At 38.8% G+C, this 19,225-nt stretch overlaps 1 protein-coding gene across 1 annotated transcript; it reads right to left on the bottom strand.

The window, feature by feature from the left end:
• Positions 1-2,603: 2,603 nt before the first annotated feature.
• On the bottom strand, positions 2,604-18,094 carry OPN3 (opsin 3). The gene is made up of 4 exons (XM_032443771.1): positions 17,623-18,094; positions 8,399-8,718; positions 7,144-7,395; positions 2,604-5,408 (listed from the first exon to the last, which is right to left on the bottom strand). Exons 1-4 carry the CDS (start codon positions 17,972-17,974, stop codon positions 5,145-5,147), a joined length of 1,188 nt encoding a protein of 395 aa, XP_032299662.1. The 5' UTR covers positions 17,975-18,094; the 3' UTR covers positions 2,604-5,144.
• Positions 18,095-19,225: the final 1,131 nt, after the last annotated feature.

Raw genomic sequence — 19,225 nt, 5'->3', positions numbered from 1 at the left:
TGAAAATAAATGAAACACCTGGTAGAAGAGCCAGGTCCAGGCAGTACTTGATGCTGAGCCTGTAGCTAATAGCCTGAATTCCAATTTGTAGTGAAAAATAAATTTAATTTCCTCTTCCGATTTAATTTGTTACAGGTAAATCTTCAATATTAATCTGTTAAAGAGAGAGAGAGACAAAGAGAGAAAGAGAGAAAGAGACTCCTTTCAAGGAGTCAAAAACAGGGCTCCTTAACTGGTGAAATGGGCATTAATTCTCAGCAAAGTTTACATTAATGCCACATAATATCATTAATACAAATTGCCATGCCCCAGCACTCCCTCTTCTTCTCATTTCAAGCTACTAAATATATATTTGCTGCTTAGAAAAAGCAAATTCCACATCCTTCACTGCTTTCCTGTGCACATCATCTAGGCCTACAAATCTGTTACTCTTCTGTGTGTTTTTTTTTTCTGTAACCTTCTCCATTAAGCTATTTATACTTTTCTAGTGTAAACATTTTTAAAAACAATTTTTTTCTGCAAAACATAATGCAAAACTTATTATCATCTATATTGCTTATTGCTCCTTTTTACATTGCCACTTCTGTTCACTAAGGTCTGAAAAGAGTAACTAATTGTTTTCTCAGGCTTCCAGTTTGTAGTATCTTCCGAAATAACTTCACAGATCTTTGACTCTTGATTTTTCTAATTATTTTCTTCAATCAAATGGATGCACTCTCTTTATATTTTATAGAAGAGGCTTTCCAAAGCACATCAGCAGTGATAGGATGCTTAGCGGATGATGATATGATTAGCGGATGCTTGTATCATCAAAGACAAAGGCATCATCACTTTCCAGCTCTAAGAATAAGTACCCCCAACTACTAACATAGTTCTATTCTCCCATTCTTTCTCTGCTCCATCCTCCCATTTCTTTGAATCTCAAAACTTCATACCTAGAACATAGAACATAGAACATTCAGTTCTATTACTGAGATGAAAGCTGTTGATACAAGCTTAAAATAAATATATTCTTAAAAGCTGTGCTAAACCATCCATAAAGAACACTACACAACACTTGAATACCCATTTCACTTAGATGTTGCTGCAGTATTTTGGCAGGAAACTGCATCCTTTTCCACTGCTGTTATGGAAAGGACAGATACACGAAGGATAATGCTTGTGAATACTGATTGCCTCAGAGATTTAATCACTGTGGTAAAAGATAATATCTCAGTACCATAAATCCAACTTTTCTGCATGAAGACATTTACATTCAGCATAAATCCAGCACATTATAGGAGTTGAAAAAAGAAGTCAAAAGCTGCAACAGATCTGCATCGCATATCCCATAGTTTCCAGTCTCCATGGAATATAGGGCAGCAACAGAAGCCTTGTGTTGGCAAGGCCCCAGACACACAGCCTTAGGTTCATGACTGCCTCAAAACACAGCACATGAAGATGTATAAATGTATTTCAACAGAGTGCTAATGCACTACTGGCTTTTGTGAGACAATTTCACTGTTTCAGGCTCCTGCATTTCAAGGGTTACAAACAACATTCTAGCTAAAGCATCATGCATACTTTTCCACTAGTGCACAAAAAAAAAAAATCACCGAAATCTTATTAAAAGAAATTCATCTTCGAGGTCTTTTCCAGCCTTAATGATTGAAATTGGCTTTAAATCTGTCATGGTGCAGCTGCTTCTCTGTGCTTGATGGGATAATGAAAATTCTTATCAACTAGCTTATTTAATACCTCCTAAAATTGTGTATCCTTCCCTTCTTTTCTTCTTTTTTTCATCCTTCATACTTTTTCCTCTTTATACTTTCTCCTCATTTCCTCTTTCTTTGCATTTCTGTAACTTTAGCTACAGCTAATGGTCCAAATCTCAGTGTTGTATCTTCCTCTTCTATTCCCTGGAATGGGAGAAAGGTCTGCAACTCTGCTGGAATAAACTAGCCATGTACAACTCATCCTCAGAACAGACCAAAGAAAGATTTGAAATTTAAAAATGATAACTAATCTGTAAAATAATAGTCATAGTAAATCTGGTGATGCTCTCAAGATGAAACATCACAATACTTAAATTCTTCAGCAGAGTGTGAACTTTTTGTCAGTGCTGCAGATACAGAAAAAAGAGATTTTACTCACAGAAAACTTAAAAATACGAGTAAATGGGACCACAGTATGCTAACTGCACACAGCAGCACTTGCAAAGCTAGTGACATTTTACAAGACAGCAAGAACAAGTTACTTTAAACACTTTAAAAAATTCTATCATTTTAGGTCACCTATTTAGAAGAAGTAGCCAAAATAACAAATTTTAAATAGTTTCTATTGATTAGCTTTCCTTTATTGTAATATAACTTTAATTGTTCACAGTAAATATCGTGTCTTACCTGAATTATTACAGGTGTTCTTAATTACCTAAATTTTACCATTGGAAATCTGAACAGTTTCTCCTTATGCCAAATTCATATTTTTTCTACAAAATATCAACTGTAAACATGAAATGCTATTTTTTTTCAGTGCCTGATTATAACCCTTCAAGCTGCCTCCACCACGCGGTGATATCAAACCATCTTCCTCTCTGTGGGAAAAGATATTACACTGAGAACATATTAATATAAATTAGATAAATTTAATCACTTATTGAAGGCTCAATATACATAAAACACTAAAATATCAAACATTTTGTTAAAAGGATGGAATCACTGTATGCAATGCTAGAGTATCTTTCGCTTTTTGCAAATATAAAAGTGCATAGATACAGCGACCAGTGGCTGAGAACGAAGTTGTTGACATTGAAATGAACATGCTTTTTGTAAGGGCAAACCCTTTACATCCTAAGACAATTTATCTATGCCTTTATAGCAAAACAAAAAAAACATGAAAGAAATGAGCAATTATCATGTTTTCTCTTAGCTTGTAATTTAATCTAGAAAACAGAATGCGCACTAGAAGTACTTCTAAACATGATGCAGAGCCAGATTGCCAGTGCTGATGTTCTAGAAGGGTGCATGTATAAGTAATTTCCCTCTTCAAAAGCACATGCACAAACATGTATTTTGAGTTGAGGTCATCAATCCCTACTCCCAGGAATATGGTGATATCTTCAGTGACTGGGGCCAAAAGGTTCTGTATTTGGGGTCTGATTTTCCTTTATTTGAAGTCTTATTCTTGACCACGAGATCAATAGCTCCCAGTCCTGGCAGTTATTCTTCACATTGCCCTTATACCTCTCAAAGATTTACCCCTAGAGGAAGCAAGCAGTTTCTTAATAGCTTCTGTCACAGTTTTTACCAAGATGGAAAAGCTGCATGTTGTAGATCCATGTTGCCCATTTATTAGACTGAAGCAAATAAATCACATCAGCTTAATGGATGTGACGGAGAATCAGCTCCCATAACTCAAAATTAGTTCTCAAACTTATTCATCCAACATGACAGGTGGCCCTGTCCAGAGCAGAATCCTACTGTCATTTGGTATGATCAACATTCACAAAAGTGAGAAAAAGCTGTTTCTGTTCTGTTACTGAACATTAAATAGAACAATCATTACTGACACTACAATGTAGGCAAAAGTTCCTCTGCTCTTCTTTAGCCACTACTTTTTCCAAAGTGCCAGAGCAGGTTAGCATTAATATAGCACAAGGCTCCTGTTAAACATATATGATAAATGGATGTGGGGTAAAGATGCATAAAGTATATTTAAACAAACAAGTAAAACCAAAACAAAACCGATTATCCTTTTTTACTGGCTGTTTTTCATCGGAGCTTTGATTTGCATGACTTTATCACACAACACAGCTAAGGAATTCCACCAGGGAGCAAGAAGAGAATGGCTTACTGAGTACATACATACAGCCACTAGGTGGCTTTTTATTTAACCACTGCCCTAGTCATTGTGGATATCATTACTTTGGTTTTTTTCACTTTTTTTCTTGTTCTTTTTTTCTTCCCTGCAAAGCAGCAAATGAGACAAACTAAACCTCAGCCAATTTCAAATATTTCTCCCTCATTCCTAAGAACTCTGTTCACTGGAAGCGCTTGCAGTTTAGGGAATCATAGGATAACTCAGGCTGAAGGAACCTTAGGAATTCGCTATTCTAACCTGTTCCATTGCTTGGCTGTAAACAAAGCTTTTCTTTATACACTATTTGAATCTCATCCTTTCTGTTCATGCTTGTCTCTCATCCCTTCAGCACATATCACCCTGAACAGCTTGGTTGCATCTTCTTGAAAACTGCTTTGTCACTATTGGAAGGTTGTTACTCCTGAAGACATCTTTTTCCCAGGCTTCTCCAATGCAACTGGCTCCAGTCTCTCCTAACAGGCCAAGTGCTCCAAAACCTTACAATTCTGGCAGACCAAATACATTCACTCCTGTTTACAAGTGCCTTTCTTGTACTGGAGGTTCCAAAATTGGATGCAGCGTAGATGCGACCTAATGAGCGCTGAGTTGAGGGGCATAATCATTTCACTCAATCTATCAGGCTCTGCTGTTGTCAGTGTAGCCCAGAACGTCAGTGCCCTTCCTTGTTCCCAGGGTGCACTACAAGCTCATGCCCTGCTTGTTTCTCAGCAGGAACTCAAATCCTTTTCCACTGAGCTACATCACAGGCATCCAGGGCCTTTCCTGCTGTGTTGCACATGGCTCTTCTCCAAGCACAAGTCTTTGCACTTGGTCTTGTTGAAGTTAGTAATATTCCTTCAGCCTGACCATGTTCTCCAGAATGGCAGTCCTGTCCTTGAGCCTAAAAATTGCTCATGCCCGGTTTAGTGCTATCTTCAAAACTGAGAGGAATGCACTTGTCACCTCTCCAGGTCATTGATAAGATGGGCAGGTCCCACCAAAGTCCCCAGCAGGACTCCTCTCTTTACAGGCCTCCATATAGAGTACAATCCATTAAACACACTATGATATACTTTAGGAAAGTTCAGAGTAAAAACATCCATCAAGTTTGGCGCGAATGTGAAGATTTCTATATTGTGACCAAAACTGAACTGCCAACAGAGCTTCTGATGCAGAATTACTTCAGTACTTCACAGGTTAATATGACTTCCTTTGGCAGACCACAGGCACTATAACTGAAACCAGTCTTCAGCCCAAACAGTCACTGACTGGAGTTCATCAGATTCTAATGTCTATGTAGCTCATCCCTATAGTGGCTTTACTTGGATGACATTTACTTTTGTCCCATTGTGTTTGCTGTTATCATCTATTTGCTGAGTGTCATCACTGGCAATAATAAAAATGATGGAGGAAGAGCTGAATGTCACTTTCTTCTTTGGCCTGTCCCCTACTTTCTGAGACATTACTATCGGTCGTATCGGTTTGACATTCCCTGCTCCTGAGGGCTCTTTCATGGTCCTCTGGAATCTCATCAGGCGAAAGCACAGGAGTTGCAAAAGGCATTGTCGAAACTGCAAGAGGAAATATACAGCATGAAATTACAACTTCCTAAGTGTTCACTATCATGTATGATCCAGTGAAGACAGTAATACAGTAACTTAATCAAAATAACTGATTTCTCCTTATTCCCCCTTTGTTCTCAGTTGGTTTCAATGTTGTAGTGAACATGGTGGCTTTTTAGTGAGCACTTTTCCCCCGCAGACCCAAGAGGAGATAGGATGACACACCCAGTAGAGAGTACTAAAATGCAATTTAATACCTTACCATTGCTCTGCAATCAATAAAGAAGACTCAGCCTCAGAATATGCTGTAAGTATTATTCCATCTGAGTATTTAAAAAATTACAAAGCTCATTTAGCAGGGGAAGAATTTTCTCAGAAGCACTTCATCAGAGGAGATAAAGAGAAGGAACAAGGGCAAAGGGGAATTAAATGAAAGTGAAGTTTCCCATTCATATAACTCAAGGGACTGGAATTTTAACAAAACCACTGAATAACAATGTCAAATAAAATTTCAGAAGTCAGTAATGCAAAATTAAAATGTTCCCTTTGAACAGGGAAGGAAGTCTTTCAGCTAACTAGAAGCCACTTATGACACAGGTAGCCTGTTCTACATTGAGACTAAGAAATGCAAGATATTCAATGAAAGCTCTCATCAGTAAATAAGATGACAATTTCAGAAGCAGCATCGTTCTCAATGCCCCAGTTATGGTCTCATCCTCACATAGGGAAGTATAGAAGTATGAGGGCTTATAAGATGCACCCATTCAGTAGTTCCATGTCTGCACACATCTAAAGCTTAAGTATGACCATCTGGGGAAATTCTCTGCTTTTACAAGAAATAACTCGGTATCTTCCTTTTAACTCATAACAAGGCATGGCTGGAGTGCTCTTGCAGAGCACTTCAAACACAAACAAATCAAACAAACAAAGAGCACACACACAAAAAAAAAAAATAAATCCAAACACCTTTTCTCTGAAAATGTAGTAGGACATCCTTCTCAGGCAAATTCCAGTTGGCTATTTTAAGGATTATTCTACATTATCCTACATGGCCAATGACTTTGTTGTCTAGCAAAACACAATAAACTCTCTGGCACGTCAGTTTGGAACAAGGTTTTATAACAGGAAATTAATCCTACTCTGATATAGGGGAGGCAGTAGATCTTGTTGGAAAAGGAACCTAAAAAGACAATGAAAGGTGATCTGATGCTATGTGAAAACACAGCAGAATGGTCATGCAGAGGCCTTGAATATTTCAAAGTTAATGTGGTACTTCTGAGTAGCATGGAAGCATAGATCAGACTTAAGAAGATCACAACAGTGAATAATTGTTTTTTCATTCCCAAATTATCCCAGAAGATAAGCAAAAATATTATCACTTAAGACTTAATCTGAAATTAGAGGTCAGTGAAAAGTACTTCTTGATGCAATTCCAGTACAAACACTAAGCTGAATCATTCTTTTCCCAGCCATGACTTTACTGGCATTTTTACCTGGTACTGATCTGATTTGCTTCTGGGTATCAGAACCTAGAAAATCTTCATCAGATTAAACAAATCAGTCTGACATCTATGTACAGAGTCGCTATATTAAAATCACTCAATTGAGAATACTCTTTTGGAATACGATTGTTGGCAAGGTCCTAAATGAAGTTAAACAGTTCTACAACCCCTTTCTTCCCTCTCCACCCCCTGGGTTTAGCAACCCATATCCAGAGCCAGCGCCAATATCCTCCTGTACCTACCTTTCTACTCATGAAGATGTAGATGACTGGATTATAAGCAGTACTTGATTTGGCAAAGAAAGATGGGATTATAGCTACTGTGGGAGTTACAAGGTTGCTATAGCCATATGTTACTAGGAGGGAGACAACTGCATAAGGCATCCAACAAATAAGGAAGGTAGAGATCATTAAGAAACACATTTTAGCCACTTTCTTTTCATATTTTAGAAGTTTAATCACTTGAGAAGTCTGAAAATCTTCCACACATCGAAGCTGTAAAAGGCAAAGGAAAATGTTAAAAGCATTGAATAGTTCTATTTTTATTTATAAAAAACTAGCTCACTAACAGTTTTAGGCATACATGGTTACATGCTCATTTTATGAACTGGAGCTCTTCTGAAAGCTTGCTTCATGCTTCCCAGACTTCTACTGTGTATATTAATCAATATAAAAACTTTAAAGAACTAGCTTTCTTTCATCCATTACCACAGATAGGTTTGGTTTATATTTACTGGTCCTTTGTTTGAAAACTTAGGTGAGACTGCAATTCTTTTCTTTCCCCTAAAGACTGCTGATGACAATTCCATAAAATAGATTTCTCTGTACTCCTCTGCAACTTAGTTTGTCACTCTGAAATTGTAAAATCTCTCAAGCAGAATTCTAGGCAGCAGGTTCCCAATGCCATCTGAGTTAATGTAATAAAATGCAGAATTGGACATGTATGTGAATGTTCTTTGCAAGAGCTGTCAGCATTGCTATTACTGTTGATCACAAACGTGAATAACTTGAATGACATCATTAGACTTATTATCCACAGAACATGAAACACTAATACTTTCTATTACCTGAAGATCTGGCCTGAACATGGAAAACTTGTTCAACAGAGCTTGGAATAATTTTACATGATTGTCCTCTAAAGACCAACAAGGAGGAGAGAGAAACAGTTATTTAAAGGTAAGATCTGCAACTACTGTTCTCTCTCTTTTAAAGGAAGGATCTGCCATAGATTGGTAAGCATAAACAGCTCCCTAACATGACATTTATCTATAACTCGCTGCCCAGTAAAACTACTCAACAAACAGACTTGGGTAGTTCTAGGTTGATTCTCCTTCAACTCTACATCCTTTCCAACAGTCCACGTAGCTAAGCATTAAGGTCCTGAAGTGTCAGTGGGAAGTGAGAGTGTAAACCTAGGCTCTGATCTGAATTTAAAATACAATATTAGCATTTCACTGAAAATATCCAATTCAGAGAAGTCTTATTTCCATCAACTTACCATTCTTACTGCATATAGGATATGGCCATAGCAATAAGCCATGATCACAACAGGTGCTACCAGACAGCCAAGGAAAAAAAGTAGCACAAACGAGGTATCATTGGGATCTTTTGACTTCCAGTCCATTGAGCAACCTAATCCATGAATTTCCAGTGTGTATCTGTTCCAGCCCAAAAGAGGTGCTCCAGTCCAGGCTAATGAATAAAGCCAAATGTATGTGATAGCTCGCCAAGACCAAGAGAAGTCAATCACTTTTGCATGGACTACTCGAATGTAGCGTTCATAGGCAAGAACAGTGAGAGTCATAATTGAAACAATTCCTGTAAGAAAAGGAAAATCAGTTTAATCATTCAGAAACGTTGTAAATTGGAATTAAGTCCTCTTGATAACCTTATAGCAAATGAAGCATTTAACTCAAAATTAGCAGGCTCATTATGAATCTAACACCAATAAGCTTTTTTGCTGACAACTCTGTAATCATTATCGACTTACTCAAACAGCTCCTCTTCAAAATTACTCAGAGCAGGGTACTGCAATCTGATCCATTATCTATGGAGGGCAAAAAAGAAAGCAGAACAACCAAAAAGAAAGAGTGAGTGCTTATCCCTAAACATTACTTTATTATTGAGGGCACATGCTTCAAAGTTCTGGGGTTTCTTGCTTTGTTCTTTTTTCTTTCTTTCATCCTTTTAAGAAAAAGCTTTCACATAAAAATATGAGAACTAACAATAACAAAACCTATTAAGAATCCAGGCAATTCAGAGCTGAGACTTAGGTCAACAAAAGCATCCAAGAACTGGAAGCATTGAAATACACCCGCAGTGTGAACAAAACAACTAGCAGAACTCTAGATTCTTTAAAGAATTCATATAAATCTTTCTGTTCCAAAGAACAACTGCTAAAGCAAAGTGACACATTGGTGATGTAGTTCTGTCTGGAACAGATCTGGTTATTTTGAGTGTCCTTTACTATCTTGCTGCTACCATAAAAATACCATAGTCTTCATTTCAGTTACTTCAGCATTCCTGTCCTTTTCTGTCCACCTCTAATACACTGCATGCTTAATTTGTCATGACAGAAATTCTGTGTCATTTCCAGCTCTCAGAACTATTCTATCCAGACACTTTTATAATTTAATGAAGTTGAGGTAATTCTGTCTTGATTGGAATATAAGGAACTCAGTTTGAGTGGTCTGTGAAATTTAATGCTCAAGAACAAATCTTCTCATTATACAAATGTCAATCAGTTTAAATCTGTTATGACTCAAACATCAAGCTCATATACATAGCCTTTTAAACAACACAACCTACACACAAAAGGGTTTTGCGGCATACTGTGAATATATTCAAATGTGTATGTTTTATCTGAAAGAAAGCATGAGTATTTATCACACATACACACAAGGTTTTAATTCCACAACTGCATTCATATCAGTCATAATATATATTTACAGAGCTATGAGAAGGTTAAATACGCAGATCTGCTAAAAAGAGAATAATCCTTACATCCATCAGAAACCTTCAAGGGATATCATAAATTTCTCATGTCACTTTGAAAAAGCATAAACATTAAGCAGTAAAAATATACAATAGTGTGTTTAAGCACCAGCAATGCGAATTTTAGGAAGACAAGAATAAAAAAAAAAAATCTAGGGAAATATTTAATCTCTCTGTCAATAGTATGCTGGTTTTGCTGATTAACTGAGTATCTCATAAGACACACTTTAAGATCTCTGGTAGAAAGGTTGCTTTATTCTGCAAGTATTAAGGTTTATTTTAAAAAGGTTACGAGTTCAAAAAGCTTTCTTGATTAGCAGCATTAACACCCTAATGGAAAATGTAACATTTTATTGTTATTGCTCCTCGTGAAGTAAAACAATTAACTTTTAAAAATTTTAATTACGTACTTTTTTTTTTTTTTTGCCAGTGTTATCTATAAACTTTCATTGCAAAGAAATGTAGATATTGCTGGATATGCAGAAAGCAAGGTCTATTGATTTCACAATTTTGTATAGTTTAATTTTTTCTCATGTAAGTCATTGCTGTATGAGTTTTTTCTTCACGGCTTTAACGAGAAACTGGACTATCAAATGTGAACCTGAGTGTGACAGAAAGACTTGAGGTTTTTCCTTTCTCTGTTTTTCTTTTCTTTTTTTTTTTTTTTTTTTTTTAATTAAGCTCATTGGAAGTTCTTTATTACAGAATCCCTGTCCGAGACTTAATATACAGAAAAACTGAATGAAGGATTTGGAACTAAGCAAAACCTTAGCAGGAATCAGAAAATAACAGAATTATATAAGTGATATTCTGTGCTGTTAAACTCACAGAGGTATATGTTTTGTACAGCTAAACATGGTCTACTTCTTAAACACAAAGTAAGGCACGAAAATCACCTCCCAGTCCCATGTGCACAAAAGACTAGGAATCATAAGTTTTTACCTTCATTAATATTGATGGTATGAATTTATAAGACTCGATATCCTGTGAGGTTGAGCCTCCATGGGGCTTGAGGGGCAACAGAAGGTGGTTATTTGTTGTCCTCAGTATCTCACAAATGGCTGCATGCATCTGTTACTTAGCTCTATGCTGGCTAGTCAGACTCTCTACAGATTCTCTTTTATAGATGACACTGTAGTATGGATCATTTCTTTCAAAGGCTAGATCCATGGCATTTCACATATCAAGTAAATGGAATATTCTTCAGGTATGCAACATATCTGTCCTAATGCCACAATCCTCCCTTAGTATTTTGAGCTGGTATTTTGAGTGGAATGACACCCATATAGAGCAGCAGAAACTGTCAACTGACTCTTAGAACTTGTAGCTGTTATAGCAGGAAAGAAAGGAACTCTGCATGTATTTTTACATATAATAGGCACACACTGGAAAAAAAAAAAAATCTCACATAAGGGTTGCTTTGAAAGTAATACTTCCTATGTGGCCCATAATGTCAGGGGTAGATGGTGGTGGCAAGGCAGTAGAGGTTGAACCCTTCCTGCCAATTCATTACATGCAGTTTCTGTGTGACAGATGGCAACAGCAACACAGGCTGACAGAATGGCATCTGAAATGGAAGAGCATATGAAGCGAAAGAGTATAATTAAATTCCTCCATGCAGTCAAAATGTCACCCACTGACATTCACTGCCACTTGCAGATGTGGATGTGCCCACAGTGAGGCAATGGGTGGTGCATTTCAGCAGTGGAAATAGTGCCACTAAAGACAAGCCATGTCCTGGACGGCCACACAGCTGCCACACCACAAAATGAAAATGCCTATTGCATCTGCTGAATGTAAAGGTGTTACTTAGATCAAGCCAAATCCTGGCAGGGTTCTGACAAGAGCGCCCAGATGCAGGGCTTCTTGTGCAGCCCCTGCAGAAACGTGGTGCTCTGCCTAATGCTATCCTTTGAGTGGGATCAATAGTGGCAATTCTCACCTATAAAGAAGTCTTTTTAGCCCAGTAGCTACACACATCATCAGTGCTCTCACACTGCTTCCTGTTACCTTACATTTTATTTACATATGTACATAGCTCTGTTTGTTTCCACACATGAATCAGGTTTTGTGGCCCAGCATAGAGGAAAGCACTGAATTTTACATTTTTTTTCCCCTCTAAGCAGCTTTTCTACAAATGATGTAGATTTTGTCCTGAATGAGTTTTACATTTTAGTATAATGAAGTATATGCTGATTAAGTAAAACAAACAAACAAAAGCGTTACAGAAAGCCATTATGGATATTACTTAGGTATTAGCTCCTGGTATGAGAAACTGCACTTGTGGTTTTTTTCAAGCAAAGTAGGGAAATATGAAAATATTTTAATTCTCTTAACAAAACATGCATTTAATTATTTTTGTTTATTTTTAACGTAAGTTATTTTTTCCTCTTCCAAGACTAAGGCCCAACATTCTGAGGATGGATTTAATTTACTAACAAAACAGGGATTTCCAAACTTTCTGGAAGACTTGACTAACCAGTATTTACAGATAACGCTCCTCTGATTTATAGATTTTCATCTCAGGAAATACTTCTTTCTCTGAGTACTGATCATAAATGCACCGTGTTAAGGAATTAAAAACAAACTAACAAACATAACAAAAAAAAACCCAAACAAACAAACAAAAAAAAACCAACACAAAAACAACCCATTACTTTCCTACTGAAATAGTGCATTTGGTATAGGTTTCTTCATTTCTCATATATATGATATTCTATCTTTTCTGTACCCATCTTTTCCAGAAGTCACATTACTCTTGATAAACCACAGAATACCTCCAGCTAGACAGTGTAAGTCATCATGGAGAAGAGCTCAACAGAGTGCCTGAATGAGACTACACCTTGAGTAATGTGTTTAGTTTTGGGCTCCTCTCTAGAAGAAAGGCATCAAGGCCATGGAGCATGTTCAGAAAAGGGCAATTAAGCTGTGAGGGATCTGGAGCACAAATCTTATAAGGAGCAGCTGAGGGAATCGGGATTGTTTTAACTGAAGAAGATCAGGGGAGACCTTATCAGTCTCAACAACTCCTTGAAAGGAGGTTATGGTGAGGTGAGGATTGGCTCTTTCTTTTCTGTAACTAGAGCTAGAACTTGAGGGAATGGACTGAAGCTGCAGCATGGAAGGTTCAGGTTGGATATGAGGAAAAATATATTCTCCAAAAGAGCAATCAGGCACTGAAAGGGCTGCTCAAGGAGGTGGTAGATTCACTGTCCCTGCAGGCATTCATGAAGAGTTTAGATGTTGTACTAAGGAACATGGTTTAGTGGGGAAGTATTGGTGGTAGGTAGATGGTTGAATGACCTTAGAAGTCTTTTCCAACCTTGGTGATTATACAATTCTTTGTTTCTATGATCCATCTGAACTTCAGTGTATCATCCCATACAATGTGTGTATACTCTGAATTTCTAAATCTTAATTTGAACAAAATATTGTGACACCTTTCAGGTGGACTGAGCAGCTTTACAAGATAACTACAACCTAATTCAGCAGTGAGATTCGCTTCTAAGACAGTCAAAGTCTTCCATCAAAGAGCACATTATCATTGCTATTCTTGCAATAAATTTTAACTGTATTCCAATGTAGGCAGGCAAAAATCACTTCTTCTGGACAGAACAGACTCAAAAGTATATTTCATATACATCTGACCTATAAAAGCACAGCAGAATTAATCGCCTCCTCCATACTGAATCCTGCAAGTGATTAATTCACTACAAACAAATTGCTAATGCTGAAGGCATGCTGGTCAAGTTTCCAGCTGTCTGTAACACAAGATCCTAAAACCGCCTGCCAAGTAACAAAATGCTTTTACTGATATTAAATCAGTGCACTTAACATATATTGGTAATGCAAAATGGTGTTACAGGGCATCATCCTTTCACAGTATGTAGAAATAAAATAGATAAACCTGTAGATGCACATTTGTGTTGCACACATCATGTTCTACAACAGTCACTGTCATTTTAAAATCTTATTTTTGAAGAGCCAAAGATGCCCATAAAGACTACTATGCTCTTAGTCAGTTACTCCACAACTAAACAAATATTTCAGGTAAAGGGGTAACCATCCCTGTTAAATAAGACATTTGGGTGTATTTAACTGTCAAGTATCTTCTTTTGCTCTTAGACCCAAAACTCTACACCCTCAACAACACAAAACCTTCCAAGTGTGAGTTGTGTAACATAATCAGATTTAGAGATTACACAGATCTCTACTACTTGCATCGTGGTTGACTACTATAGACAGGAAAAGATTTTCAAACTTTCATGTACAGAGAGGGGGACAGGCTCAGTAGCACCAACATTGAGTTGACTGCACACCTCTACAGAAAGGTGAATCCTACAGATTAAACAGATCACTTAACTGTACTATCTATTTTACTCCATCAGGATGGTGCACCTGTTAAAAAATAAGCATCAGAACTCAGTAAACTAAGCTAGATGGGGATTATTGTCCAAGACATACTACCACGTCATTGAAACTTAAACTAGCCAGTACTCATTTGATCTGTCATTTTCCCTGCACTGGTATATGGAGTGTTGAGAATGGCTATGCAATGCATATGGAAGCTCTTTTCATGACCTATGCTGTGGTGATGCAAGCACCTCAACTATAGCTTGTCTTACATGCAGTATGTCCCAATTTATACAAAAAAAAAGGGAACAGAAATTGCTACACAGGCTTGTGCAGTAATAAAGTTATGATAATGCAAAAGTAGACTACTGCAAGGAACACAAAAATAGCTTCGTATTCCTTGGCAGACATTCAATCTGTAGCTCTGTTACCTTCTTCTCAACTGGAAAGTTTCAAAATACGTAAGTTTGCTTATAAAGCCTAAAGTTCTCATGTGCTTCCATGAGTGGTACAATCAGAAGTACTTTTGCAAAATAAATATTCCGATTCTCTTATGTAAAGTTTCTATAAGAGATGCAGAGAGGGCTCTCAAAACAAACAAACAGATTTCTTCATGACTTAACAAAGACTTCTGAAAATGCAAATGCTACCAGTATATTTTAAGCACACACTCTGCCTGAACATTATAGGTGACAAAAATACAGCTGCATGATCATGACTTTCAAAGTGAATCCTAATTTTGATTTATTAGCTACAGTAATTGGAAAGAATCTGATTTTCAAAACTTGTTGAGAAAAAAACTCTGTGTTTAAAACAGAAGTCACAACTATTTTGAAGTAGCTTTAACCATATATTCTAAACAGTTTCACAGTCAGGAAAAACTGTAGTTTAAATTGTTGAAAACTTAAATTGCTCAAGACTGAAATGCTATAAAGTCAATAGTGAATATCATTCTACTATTTGAAATTGTTTCAATTCATCTTCCTCAAGGAGGCAGTTTGAGTTCATGACATGAATAATACTGCGACCAGAAGAAGTCGAACGCAGAGTTAGGAGAGGGTCTGCAACTGAACATGATAACAAGTTATTAGAACAAGCTGCAATAATAGGCATAGAATGGGTAGTGCTTTTCAGCCTTGTATATCTCAAATCCAAAAGCCTTCCTCCCAGTTCTTATCTATACACCAACTACAGACCATACAACTATTTCTGGAAGGCATGTCCTTACCAGGACAGGCTGAGGACACTTGGGTTATCTAGTTCACAGAAAAGTAGGCTAAGAAGTGACCTTGTTGTTCCCAGCTTCTTGAGGAAGAAACCAATCCTGGAAAACAACCAGAGGACAAATGGGAATGGCAAAAAGCTGTAGCAGGGGAGAGCTTCAGAAAAATTTCTTTACTACAAGTGTGAACACAGGAACATATCTCCTAGCAAGGTGGTTGATGACCCATGCCTGTCAACATTCAGGAAGAATTTGGATAATATCCTTTAGCTTTTGGTTAGCCTTCAAGCTGTCAGGCCACTGGACTCAATGATCTTATTAGGACCCTTCCATCTGAACTATTCTAACTGCAGAAGGCAGCTTAGACTGATTTCATGGGTGCCCTCCTAAGAAAAAAGAAAAAAGAAAAAAAAAAAAAAAAATTTGCTTGAAATTGAACAGCCTTTGGATCAGAAGAGTGGAGAATGGCTTGTATACCAAAGACCAAGAATATACTCACATACTCAAGAATACAATCACATCACTTTCAATAAGCAGGTTCTGGTCATTTGGTGTGAAATGAGCTGAAATGTATCCAAACCCAGCTGACAAATAGCCACAGAAGCGAAGTAACCTCACAATATTTGTCATTACGAATGAAAGAACTCCATAGAGATATCCCTTCCCCTTTATTCTAGAAAGGTCTTCGCTACATCTCTGGTTTACTGAAGTTTACTGAAGTTGAAAGCTGCAACTATTTTGCTTAGTTAGTGAGGCCTCTACTTTTAAATGCCAATTTAAACTGTCAGTTTAATCTGATCAGATAGTGTACTAATTCCCAGAAGTTCTCAAAAGAAGAGTGCTACACTTATTAACAGTAGTTATTATGAATACAAGATTTCATTATTTTACTTTCCCCCTGCCAACTCTCACCTCAAGAAAATAGTTGATGTGGGCTTTTATATACAAAGAGAACTGTACTTGTAGGTATAATACCTGGTTACACTGCTTGAAATCTCCAATTAGCCTGTTTGATACCACCAAAATAGAACAGTATCCTTAAGTCACTGCTTTCTTCATAGGCATATTAAAATGGAAAACAGAAGCTGTGGTGACAGTAGTCCAGATGATAAACATCAAAGATGCTACCTGCAGGGCATTTTTTTTTCTTCAGTATTTACATGCCTCTGCTGTCCTACTTGTTTAGGTGGTGAACTATTAATCTTCAGTGGCAGAAGAGAACAGACTCTGTATTTCCAGCAGAGAATTTGGAAGTAAAAATATGCATGAGAGGGAACCTTTCGACAGGAATTAATTTTATTAGGTTGGAGTCAAATTATAATATTCAAGTGGAAAAAGAAATACATATTACTTCATAAGGCAGCTGAATGAAGCAGTGCTCAGGAATACTGAATGCCTGAATTAAGCAGTGCACTTACCTTCCACTTCTATGCGAAAGACAGTACGCACAAATGCATATTTTAATGCATCCTAAAAAACTTGTTTACACTGACACATACTACCTAGAGGAAAATAACATGACCAACCAAGCACAAGATGTAATTTTGCAAACAAAAATGCTATCTGAATCATTCTGTAAATAAGACCCATGAATTTGTCTTCTTTGGAAATAAGTTTTATATCAAAGCAATGCAAGAAAGAAACTATATATATGGGATATATAGTGACATAACATATTGCTAAAAATCAGAAATGAAAAGTCACGTATGAGCAAACATTTTGCATCTCGTTATTTCTATTTAATCCTACTTTGGAATCACAGAATCACAGAATTGTAGGGGTTGGAAGGGACCTCTAGAGATCATCGAGTCCAACCCCCCTGCCAAAGCAGGCTCCCTACACCTGAAGAGATGATTACCATGGTCTTTTTCCATTGCCCTTACTACACATCTTATTTTTTGACTCTACACCAAATGCCTTGACCAAAAATCCTAAGTAAAACATAAAGAATAAAGATAGGAGCAGAACAATATGTAAATTGTCTTGCGCAAGTTTAACATTGAGCTGCCCAGTACAATCAGCTGGAAGTATTTGAGTGTGCTGACTGATGCAGACAGCCCAATGCTAGATGTGTGGGATCCCCGGGAGAGCGGCAGGGAGCGGGAGGGACCCAGGGCCTCGGGGGTCGGAGGGACGGGAGCGGCGGCACCCACCGAAGAGGCTGTTGCTGAATCCATCCCAGACGCATCCGGCGGCGTCCCACACCCAGCGGCTCCGCAGGCAGGACATGAAGGTGAGGCTGACGCCGCAGACGGACACCAGCAGGTCGCTGAGGCTGATGTTGACGAGGAAGAGATTGGTGGGCGTGCGGAGCCGCTTGAACTTGTAGTAGAGCACCAGCACCAGCAAGTTGTTGCACACGCCCAGCGTGCCGATGGTGGCGATGAGCAGCGCCAGCAGCTCGTAGGTGCCGGCGCTGAAGAGCGGCCGCTCGCCCGGCACCTCGTGTCCCGCTGCTGCGGGTTGCGGGCGGCTCGTCGCCCCCGTGCCGTTCCCAGAGTGCATGGCTCAATGCATGGCTCAATGCATGGCTCAGTGCATGGCTCAATGCATGGCTCAGTGCATGGCTCAGTGCATGGCTCAGCGCACGCCACGGCCCGGCCGGAGCGCGGCCGCTACCCAGGGCGGCAGGAGGAGGAGGAGGAGGAGCGCCCACCGCCTTCCCACCCACGGAGGACGTGCCCTTCGCCCCCGGCGTGGCACCTCCCAAGCCCCGCTGTGCCGCTTGCTGCAGTGAGCGCTCTGGATGTGGTTAGCATCGTGCCTGTTCTTGTTCTTAGCATCAACCCTGTTCTTGAGATGTTCCGTGTGTTTGGGCTCGGAGAGGCTGCTGTCCGTGCGGGGCAGACCTTTCAGCTGCGGTTCATGAAGACGTAGAAACTGTTAAGCCAATATCCAGATGTTTCACCATCGCAGTAAGTGAAAGCCCTTACAGTGAAAATAGTTCACGTTAGGACTGGCTTCTTTTTGTGGGCGCATCTCCTAGTGAGGCGGAGTTAGCAGTCTCCACTTACACCTATCTAGGACTGGCAGCAGGGGGGCAAGGTGCTTCCTGTGGCACTCTGAGGTGGCTCTAACAGCTGTGCCTTCACGAACCGGCTGGCAGCATCCTGTCAGGGATAACCTCGTGGGGCAGGTAAGTTGTGTCAGGTACCAAAGCTCACACTGCACACTCACCAATTTTTACACCGTTATTTCCAGCATGTGTTGTGAGAAAATGGTACAGAAACCTTCCTGTGGACAAGTCTAGCTGGAAGCAGACCAGATGCACCAGCAGCCTCCAGCTGAGCTGGGTTTGCTATACTGTCTCCAAACTTTGCATCTCCTCGAATATGTATCACTGCAGTTTTTGCTCAGTATGGCATCAGGCTTAACACACTGTGCCAGAACAAACATCAGTCTTAGCCATGGGAAGACTCCCGTTTGTTTTCTTTAGCTGAATTGCATGTATTGTGATTGAAAGGTTCACCCGATGTGCTAATGCAGACCAGCATTCACAGGTGTGAGGGAGGTGATTGTCTCACCCTACTCTACCCTTTTAAACTCCGCTTGGAATACTGCAACCAGACCTGAGGCACCCAGTACAAGAAAGATGAGGAGCTGTTGGAGTGTTACAGAATGCCCAGGTGGGTAGCAGCCCTGCCCATGACAGAGGGTTGGAACTAGATGATCTTTAAAATCCCCCTCCAAAACCAAGCCATTCTGTGATTCTATGATAAAACTCAGTTTAGATCTGTTCCCAGCTTAGACTGAAAA

This window comes from Coturnix japonica, chromosome 3 (assembly GCF_001577835.2).
Source record: "Coturnix japonica isolate 7356 chromosome 3, Coturnix japonica 2.1, whole genome shotgun sequence".
NCBI classification, from domain to species: Eukaryota; Metazoa; Chordata; class Aves; order Galliformes; family Phasianidae; genus Coturnix; species Coturnix japonica.
This window is presented reverse-complemented; position numbering and strand designations above follow the sequence as displayed.

Bases quoted from the DNA above. Each gene is read 5' to 3' on its own strand.
- OPN3 (XM_032443771.1), bottom strand. From the start codon at position 17,974: ATGCACTCTGGGAACGGCACGGGGGCGACGAGCCGCCCGCAACCCGCA. The intron at 8,719-17,622 runs GTGGGTGCCGCC...CTTTTCTTACAG, and splicing joins ATTCAGCAACAGCCTCTTCG to GAATTGTTTCAATTATGACT. The intron at 5,409-7,143 runs GTAGGTACAGGA...TTCCTCTTGCAG, and splicing joins ACATCTTCATGAGTAGAAAG to TTTCGACAATGCCTTTTGCA.